At 37.7% G+C, this 10,945-nt stretch overlaps 1 protein-coding gene across 1 annotated transcript; it reads right to left on the bottom strand.

Moving 5' to 3' along the window:
• Positions 1–300: 300 nt before the first annotated feature.
• LOC145798094 (F-box protein CPR1-like) lies at positions 301–1,443 on the bottom strand. Its single transcript, XM_082885562.1, has one exon. It carries the CDS (start codon positions 1,441–1,443, stop codon positions 301–303), a length of 1,143 nt encoding a protein of 380 aa, XP_082741688.1.
• Between the last annotated feature and the right edge of the window lie 9,502 nt (positions 1,444–10,945).

Here is a 10,945-nt window from a genome sequence, read left to right on the forward strand (position 1 = left end):
CAATGGAGCTACCGACGTAAATTTCCGCAAACTGATCATTTTCTCCTAAAACATAATTTATGCATAGCCACTAAGTCATGGCAATGGATTAGCATGAAAAAGATGTTGCCTTGATTCAACATAAAGTTTTGGCGTTCAAAGTAGACGTATGTCTATTTCAGGTACGAAACATAGAGAAAAGCAATAGCAGTAAACTAATAAAAAACAAGTAAGAATCTTAACTTGCCTTTTGTTCCCATTAAAAATGTATGTTGCCTGTTCTTCCTACTCTTTTTTGCTGTTCTTTTTTGTTCGGTTTCATTAATAGATCCATGCCTCCCTGAGAGTCCTTTCAACCCCGACTAATACCAGGCTCTCAACATAGGTAGCCACATAAAAGAAGCAGCCAACACCATGGATACCAAGATTCTTTGTTTCTTTTGTTTTAAGGTCATAAGAAACCAAATTTTCACTTCTTTCCAACAAGACTTCACTGTTCTTCCTAAACCCAATAACCGGCCCCAAACTTTGCTGATAATTGACGATAGCAAATAGTTTCATCCACGACTCAACCACACTATACTTTTCCATCACCCACATGTCATATGTTTGGTTAGAACCAGATAAAAAAACATCACGCATCACACAAAGTGATTCCCCAAATACATTGATCTCTATGTCTATCCCGCACTGGGCAGCCAAGCTATCTGGTAGAAAAATCTCTCGGAACAGCTCATCACACATATTGAAAGACACAATCAAACTGCGGCGAATACTTCCATTTGTTTTCCGATCATATGCAATCCAATGTACAGCCCCATTGATATAAACCTGTGGTGAGCGCTCGGGAATAATGCTTTGAAGACCACAATAACTAATGCTTTGCCAACATCCCCTGCTGAGCGAGTAAAGCTCAACCTCGGGTGGAACAATGTCAAAACCATCATCATCTTCGACATAGGTAACCCTAACCACTTTACAATCATGATTGATTGAATCGAACCCAAACCCAATTGAATGCATAAAAGGGCCATGGGTTTGAAAAACAACATTGGGTCTTGGGAGGTTAAAAGATTTTCTAATTGATGGGTTCCATAAAATGATGGTGTGTGCATAGCACATGTGATCATCAGACAAGCAAACCACACCATTGCAACTACCCACAATCCTGAAATACCAATTTACGCTATGAAATGGAAAATCAAGCTCAGCATAGTCATCGAGTGTGGGATTGTTATGGCGTATTGAGAAATGCTCTTTCCTAGGACGGTCAGAGCAATGTCTAAGCAGTAGTAATGGTGGGTCTTGTTGTTTGTTTCGATTGAGGTGTGTGGAAATGAAACTAGGGCTGGTGATGAGAGAGTACCATGATTTGCAGACGCTTGTGCATCGAAGGAGGGTTTTGATGGATAGTGTTGGGAGGATATTACGAATCCACACTTCTTCAGGTAGATAGTCCGACATTTCTTCAAAAATAGAATTGTTTTTATTGTAGTTTTTCAAAGTATTATCATTTTGAAAATTATTAGATAGTTTTGGGTGGTGTTTAGTTTATCAAAAAGTTTAAGAGTACATAGGATAATAGAATACAGAAACTAACTATGAAAATTATTCATTGGTCGTCTGTCCGGATGACTGGATAGAACATGTCGACCGTGGTTGTCAAGCTTGTCGACCGCAGCTATCATGGTGTTTTCCGGTCGTTCTAGCAGTTGTTCGGGTGGACGACTAGTGAACAATTTTTTGTGTTTGGCTTCTGTGTTCCACTCTCTATTTGTGTAGCATTGCTATTCATTTATTGGACTAAAGTGGAATAAAAATTTATTCTATCAAAATATTTATTTTTATTTTTTATTTACTAAAATAATGATAAAAAAATGCATTGTAATGAATCAAATGAAGTGTAAAATTATTATATGTCATTGCTTACATCGAGCTGGTACTCTTGACAAGTGAAAAGTTGCAATCTACACTAATTAAGTCATTCTTTGTCTCTCATTTATTTAATAAAGATGAGTTTTATGTTTCGCTCATAAAAATTTTCACTACGCTATTGATTTGGACCATCACATAAGCAATGTCACATGATATTCTAGAAGTACTTGGCTATAATGGGAAAAATTGATTCTCATACAAAATTCGTGACTATTATTTTTGTAAATAATACCAAAAATAAATTATATTTAAAAAAATAAAACATATTTTTATGTATTTATTTAGAAAATTAATGAATTACCCCTTATCTCTACTTGTGTCGCTCCACCACCTCCACCTTCGCAACCCCACTACCCCCAACCACTATTACCATTAATATAACTATTAAAGTATTAGTTTTAAGGTCATTATAATATAGCAGATGTGGGGCAAAAGTGATTCTCCAATGGTAAGTTTTGGCAGCTGCTATATTTGACAAATGTCAAATCTTGTGTCAAATTTGACACAAGCTTTAGCAGCTACCAAATGTGCCAACTTACCAAAACTAACCGTTTCCTCCTTTCGTCCCTCCCTCCCTTATCCTTCTCAGCAAAAGCTCCCAAAACGGAAACAAAATTCACCAAAAAATAAAGCAACAACATAATAAAATTTGAAAATAAATTTCATAATCAGGCAGAATCAGGCTAAAAAAAAAAAATCAATATAAAAATTTATATTTATTTTAGCAAATTTTAGGAATTTCAATAAAAAAAATTCTCAATGTCAAGCACAATTAACATTTCCAAATTTGAAACAATCTCAAGCAAAAAAAAAAAAAAAATATGAAGCAAATTTATATTAAAAAAATACCTAGATTTGAAGATGCTTCGGCATCATCTTCTATACCGCTATCGACCCATCATAACAGTTTCCACCACTAGTCCAGCAGAACCTCCATCACACCGATCCATTGAAATCTCCATCATTGACCCCTTGAAAATATCCTCAATACTACAATAACCTCCTCTCATTCTTGTGGGTCAAACTCAAGCTCACTGCCTAGATTTGAAGATGATTGTTTATTTTTTTAATGTAGTTAATAAATTTTTTTAGTAGTATGTTTTTTGGTAAGGTGAATTATATTTAAATTTTTTTTAAAAAAAATTCATTTTTATTTTTATTTTTATTTTTTATAGGGGAAATTATTGAAAAATCCCATTTGGGAGAGTTTTAGTCTAAGGAGTCCTCCTTGTTTTTTAATACTCTGGGAAGTCCTTTCTTTTTGGTAATGTGATCAGCAAGATCCCATTTGCTAATTTTGGAATGGATTTGGTGACCTTTTAACCCTTTCTTCGCGTAACGTTTTTAAAAGAATTTTTGAATTCCATTGATTACGTTTGTTTTACTGTGCATATTTCACATTACCATTACTGTCCTAGTGTTTTTCCATATTAAAATTTCACATTAAAATTACATCTCCCGTTACTGTCCTAGTGTTTTTCCACATATGTCACAAAACCAAACCTATAGTCAAATGCACCCCACCACTACCAACACCCACATTCGAAACCAAAACAACCCACCCCAACAACACATACGCACATATGCACACACCCACATATTCACAAATCTCACATTACTGTCGTAGTGTTTTTCCACATATGTCACAAACCCAAACCTACACCCAAACGAACCCAACCATTACTAACCCCCATGGTCGATGGCGAGGCGTCATCATCGGATTTGGATTGGCAAATGTTGAATGTACAACCCAACACACGTTTTAATTTCACCAACAATAGCAACCCTCGCTATTGAACTACGACGTTATGTTTGTCACTACAGATTCAATGGGATTTGGGGGTATTTTGATGTTGTACAAATTTCACGCTTGGGTGGTTTAATTCCATATCTACATCGACAAATTTGGGATGCAATCCCGCTAACCATGCGATTCACAACCAATGCGAACTCCCTTCCCATACTTACGCCGCAACTTTCAGAATGTCAAATCCCACAGAAATGTCTCCTACACTGGGTCTGTAACGTCGACGGAGAGGTTAAAGTGTGAGTTTGTGTGGTGGCGTACTTAGTCGTTTGCTTCGACGTTGTTGGCCGTGGGGTTGGGTTCTTCGATTGCGGCCACGGTAATTTGTTGGGTATTTGTTATTTTGGGGATGTAAACGTTGTCACGATGTTCGTAATGTTGGCAGTGTGTAAACACATGTATCATTTTACGATGTTTACATCCCACAAATAATCGATGCGTTCGATTGGTGTTTGCGGGAAGCATAATGGTTGAATGTTTTTGCATTTTCTGATTTGTTACATCCCACAACTAATCGATGTGTTTGATTGGTGTTTGCGGAAAGCATAATGGTTGAATGTTTGTATAGTTTGTTCGGCTGGTGTTCTCCCCAACGTAGTCCTCAATTGCAATAGAACACACTTCAAAATCAAGACCTCAATCTTCAAAGACTGTTCGTAATGTGGGGCTTCAGAGATTGGGCTTCTGTTATGATGTGGGCCATCCAAATGTGGTTCGCGAAGTTGATGTGGCCCATCAATTTCAGTTTCATCTACTTGATGTGGTCCACCAAAGTGTGGTTTTTGCAAAATGATGGGTTTTGTTCAAATGTGGGCTTTAAAAAATGATGTGGGCCACCAACCTGTGGGTCATAAATAACGTGGATTCCCCTACATACACTACTAAACCCAAAAAGAACTATAGTAAGCTTTTTCCAAACGTTACATACACCCACATCATTCAAACATAATATGACCAAACCAAAAACAGTACGTTCATGGGCAAAACTGTCCACCCCCAAATAATGGGACCTTTGGGTGTACAAAATTAAATATAGGATTGATTAGATTACAATTCCACCTTTTAGGATTTATGGGTCAATTCCCCTTTTTTATATTTGTCTAGTTCGGTATAATGTAAATATATAATTGTTTTTACAAGCAGTTGAAAAAAGTCACAAAAGACAAAAAATAAACACACACACACAAAAAAAAAAAAAAAATACTAAAAAACCTATATGCAAACAACACCTACAAACTTGGAGAGAAAGTTAGTTGAGATTTGCCAAAATAACATATAACCATTGGAGTACCATTTCTATAATTTGACAAAAAAATACTATTCATTGTCAAGTTATAACAATAACAATGCTATTTTAGAAAATATCATTGGAGATGCTCTTAGAGGTTGTTTAGGATGATTTAAATAAATATATTTTTTGACTTTTTATAAAAATATATGCAGAAAAGTAAAGAGGTGATGTGACCCAAATAAGTGCACTTATCTAAAAAACTTAAATACAAGAAAATAATTCTTATGATTTTTTTTAATAAAATTATTAGGCACATTCATCAAAACAAATGGAACGTTAATCTTTTATTCTATTAATTTCCTTGCGTAGACCGCCCGAACTCACTCCGTGTGCAAGGGCGCGAATTGTGTTCATAGCTACTACAGTTCGGACTTTTGTCACGGTTCTGAATCTAATCTCACAAAGTGCAATGTAAGACTGATAAATCACAAAAGAGTCCAAATTTGGCAAATCATTTTTAGAAAATCGATTTTAATCAAGAAGCGCCAAACATGGGCTGCTTTGCCAGATTACAGAGTCGCCACCCAAATATTTTGTTTTTGGGAAATTTAGGAAATCCTGACTCGTGCCGAAGGCCACATGTCCGTCATCACCAAAGTTGCCTCGGCTGGGGAACTCAGGTACGAGAGGGAAAGGTGCTGAAATGAGCACCCCCGCTCGCCCGATCAAAGATCGGCTTCTACTAACATGATATGTTGTTTTTGTAAACACATGTGTTCTTATTCTGGCTTATTAGCTAACATTACTATGTGATGCGAACAGTACGCAAGTATAGACTAAATCACTCAACTTGGAACAAAACATCTCACGCTTGTTTTTTTTTAAATGGTTTGAAAGTGCTACTCAAAAGTAGCCTAAGACGCGGATTTGCCATCCTCAAGTGGGCTTAAAACGTACATTTTGATGAATTGTTCCAATTCAAGCAATGAAGCCTTCATCCACAGGCATTCATGCAATTTAACACTTAAGAAAATAGCCTCATGGCAAGCATGCTAAACATAGCAACACTGACACGCATGCAAGGATGCTAAAGCATAAACACTTACAGTGTACTCCGAGCCAAAACAAGAAACTAGTTAGAAATATGCATGATCCCAATTATGTCAACAATGCCTAATGTAACACATGCAAAAATGAAACTAAATAGGCTCGGCTATCTAATCATGACAATGGATGCGACATTTGATACATGTATTCAAATGGGTATTGAAATACGATGCAGTTTGAATGATGCGCCGAACCCGGTGCATGCAAGACAAATGAATGATGCACGCATGCAAACATAAGTATGCTAATTGAAACATGCCCTAAAACTAACCATCAAAAGTTGGTAAATAAAAGGGAGAAAGACGTGGGGTTAGAAGACATTCACACATACACGCACACTTATTACAACATTTGCCCTCTCGACGGAGGGTCCGAATAATAAGCTAACTAGCTACGCTAATTAAACTAATTATTACAAAACAAATCGATTAATTAAGCACATTAACTAATTAAGTACAAAACCGACGAATTAGCTAACTAAGTAAAGCAGCTAAAGCAGTTAAAAGAGGTCCTCGAGGCGAGGGGTGCATGCATGCTTGATCGCCTTGCTCGGAAATCCATTGCTATGCCCAGAATTGCCTCTGTTTGCATTTGATTTGATCTCTGAAAAGTGCACTAACTTCCAGATTGCTTCTACTCCAACATGGGGACCTCCTGGTGGGCTGCCGACTAGAAAAGGTGGCTGTAGACCAGAAAAACAAGTTGTAAACTAGAAAAAATGGACGGTCGACCACCCCTACTGGTTGGCTGACCAGTTGATTTGCCAAGCTCCAGTTTTGCTGCAACAGAGAACAACAAGGGGCATAACAGTGTATTTGCAAGATATGTGTGCACAACCACCCTCCCTATCATTTCTCAAGCTCAAGGGAGTGCGGTACTCAACTCTTAGGCCACCAACTGAGCATCGCAATGCACGATGGCCGAGAAGCCAAGTTTGCACACGTTAATGTCAATGAATACACAAATAATCACATAAGGGCTTCCACCTCTATCATGCTTGATCAAGAAGGTCGGCGACCAAGAAATGCTACACGTTTCATCACTTTGAGTATGAAACGTGCGACATTCCTTGTGTTTGGGTCAACATCCAATCCAAACATATGCAACGCAAACAAGATGATCAACCTTCAATGCTAAAGTGACATGCGTAAGACTCTATCATGTAAGCAATGCATACATGGCATGTTTAAAAGCTAAGGCATCAAAGCTAATGAAACATATTACACATTAGGCATGCACTATCAATCTCAAATGGTCAAACCAACCCCGGACAGAGGTCGAACATGCCAAAACAGTGGCTGAAATATGTTAAGATCAAGGCATACAGCACAAGGAAAACATGCTCATTTGATGGCTCATTAACAATGCACAAAGACACAACTCTCAAAAGCTCTCAAGGAATGAAAGAAGTGAGAACATGACACATGTACATGCTCTGAAATAACATGTTAAACGATGCCCAAACATGCAACCATCACAAATATAGCATGGTAGGGTGCTCAAAACTCAAGACTAGCTAGGGTACTTGCACCATAGCCATATCAAGCAAGCCCCAAAGGGCCAAGATGACTCAAAATAGTCCCAAGGTAGGTCAAAACAATGTCAAAACATGCATGGAGTAGAGCTAACACATGCTAGAACGGGACGCATAAAGCATGACACGTGCAAGGCCAATGAGTGGGATTATACTACACATACCAAAACCAAGTATGAGGTGACTTCACCAACAAAAATCAGAGTTGTAACATGGTAAAATCACACCAAAAACATGCTGAGATGGTAGCCCAAAAGCTTAGGCAAGCATGCATACACATTGGCTCATAAGTGAAGCATAAGGCTCAGCCCTCAAACACAACAAAGGGATGATAAATGCAAGAATATGGCAGAGGTATATGGTCTGAAATAACATGCCAAATGATGTCATGCCATGCAAAAAGCTCAAATATGACATGTTAGAGGTCCCAAAGTGCAAGGCTAGTAAAGCCAAATACACTATAGCTATGCAAAGCCAAGCATGCATGACCAAAACCACTCAAATCAGACCTAGAGCATGCTAAAACATAGCCAAAAATGTGCTGGAGTAGAGCATACACATGTTAGATCAATGGGCTAAAAAAACACCAAATACACTAGGCTAGTGAACCAAATTGCACTACAAGTGCAAGGAGCATGCAAGAGGCAACCAAACCAACCCAACCCAAAAAAGAGTTATGACATGGCAAATAATGGCTAAAAACATGCTTTAACCACGCAAATTCAAGGCACAAAGACATGTTACTTTGCAAGGCTACAAGTAGGATTACACTACAAGTACAATAAGCATGCAAGAGGTGACCAAGACAGCCAAAAATAGAGTTATGGCAGGTTTGAAAAGTCACAAAAATGAGCCTAAACAAAGCCACAAAAAAGTAGAAACACATGCTCTTTTGATGGGTCATTAACGCATGCAAACAAGAGAAGCGGAGGGGGGACAACTCCTACTGTGATAACCCTGGTTCGTGTTATGCTAATTAATCTTGATTATGATTGTGATTATGTGTTTGATATGATTTTGAGTGCCATTTATACGAATATAGGTGGTTTTGAATTTCTATCTGTTCATCGTAGGAAAATCTGTTTGATTATCTGCTTTAGAATTTAAATTGAAGGCCTTATCGGCCACATAAACCGAAATTGATTACGCCATTGTGATTAGCGTAATTTTTAGAGCCTATGGTGAAATTTAATTGAAAATTGATTTGGATCAAAATAATTAGATTCAGAATAGTTAATTAGAGTGCCATTACTTAAACTTAATCAATATGATTAAGCAAGCCTATAAATAGGCCAATATACACTTAAGTCCCTTATTTTTGTGAACTCAAAATCTGAAATGTGCTCTAGAGAGAGAGAGAGAGTGACGGCTCTAGAGAGAGAAAGGGGCTCAAATTATGAATGTTGGCTCAAAGCTTGGAGATTGGAAGCTAAACTCAAAAATCTAGCTAGAATTTGTGAAGATTGAAGTTCCTAGGTGAGTATTTGAGCATAAATTCATAAGTTAAGTTTGTAATTTTGTGAATTCAAAGGGAATATGTAACCAAGAGCAAGAATTAAGTTGTAATTGATGAATTTGGAGTCAATGAATGCATGCATGTTTAGAATTGCCATGAATTTGCATAAGCTAGCATGTAACATGTTAATTATGAAAGATTGGGCATTGAATCATACATACAAGCATGGTTTTGTTGAGTTTCATGGTTGTAAGCACCATTTATACCATTTGTAATAGAAATAGAGTCAAGAATTGACATGCATGCATGATTGATGAAGATATAAAGTTTGAATGCATGAATTTAATGTATTGGAAGTAGGTTTGGTATGATTTGGGCTTGCATGTGATTAATTCATAAGATTTGAGCTTCATAATGTAGTAAATTGGTGTTTGTAGCATGTTAGTAGTTGTATATGAGAGTTATGGGCTATAAAATGCAAGCTATGTTAATTTGAATGCAAGTTTGAAGCTCAAACTGGTTGTCAAAAATTCCAGAATTCGGCATGTCCGCTCGAGCGGGGAAAGCGCCGCTCGAGCGTGAAATGCTAGTTCCCAGAACTTTTGCAGACATGGACATCCGCTTGAGCGGGGAGATTCACACTCGAGTGGGGAACCATGTAGTTTGACTCTCAGCTCGAGCGTCCGAAGTCACGCTTGAGCGTAAGAATGAAGTAACCAGTACTTTTGCAGACCAAAGGGGTCCGCTCGAGCGGCAAAAGCTGCGCTCGAGCGGGGATCCCTGTTTCAGATATTTTGAAAAGTGATTTTATGATTTGTTTTCCGTTCTCTTTCATTTCTAAGCACTCTTAGGCATGCATTGAGCATTGTGAATGAGCTAAAAGAGTAAGAAAGAAGCCTAAGAGGAATGTATGAATTAAGAACAGATTGAATCGTTTGTGACGCATTATGTTCATGAACTATGTAGGGTCAAGCACGTGGGCAATTCCATCGACAGATCACTGTGAGTAATATCTTAGTAAAGATATTTTCAAGTATGTTACTTTCCAAATGCTACTTCTGTATAAGCTTCATGGATTTGTTGATTTGAAATATGAATGAGTATTCTATATGCCTAATCTTGTATAAGGCCGTTTGCCTTTTGCCGTTGATACGTTTGATATATCTGAATTGGGCCTAAGGCCATTTGACACGAATGATTGGGCCTAAGGCCGTTTGACATGAATGATTAGGCTAAAGGTCGTCGGACATGAATGATTGGGCCTAAGGCCATTTGACACGAATGATTGGGCCTAAGACATTTGATACGAATGATTGGGCTAAAGGCCGTCGGACATGAATGATTGGGCCAAAGGCCATTGGACATGAATGACTGGGCCAAAGGCCGTTGGATATGAACGATTGGGCCAAAGGTCGTCAAATATGAATACAAATATGGGCCAAAGGCTGTTTGAATATGTCATTTGATATGTTTGAATACTGTGATGGGCCAAAGGCCGTTTGAATGAAAAGGATCATGATCATGAATATGAAATACGCATGGATATGAATATAAAGAGAATGGGCCCGAGGCCGTTTGATACACCAGATATACTTGAATTGAGCCCGAGGCCATTTGACATGTTTGAATCAGACCAAAGGTAGGTTCATATAGATGGACCCGAGGTCATATTGTTCTATATAAGAATTGGACCTGAGGTCGTTTTGCATGTGGATATGATGTGTTGAACCCAAGGTCGTTTTGCTTTGTTGAGATTTGTAAATCTGGTGTGAATGAGAATAGTGGTTCCAATGTGTACATTATAAGTGTGATTCATTTATGAATGAACCTCATTCATTAACCTCTTTATTTTGATATTATTCACTAGACGTTAGCTCACTCTTATCTATATGTATG

This window comes from Camellia sinensis, chromosome 8 (assembly GCF_055761805.1).
Source record: "Camellia sinensis isolate YWXY chromosome 8, ASM5576180v1, whole genome shotgun sequence".
NCBI lineage: Eukaryota > Viridiplantae > Streptophyta > Magnoliopsida > Ericales > Theaceae > Camellia > Camellia sinensis.

Coding starts and splice junctions, on each gene's coding strand:
- LOC145798094 (XM_082885562.1), bottom strand. CDS start 1,443: ATGTCGGACTATCTACCTGAAGAAGTGTGGATTCGTAATATCCTCCCA.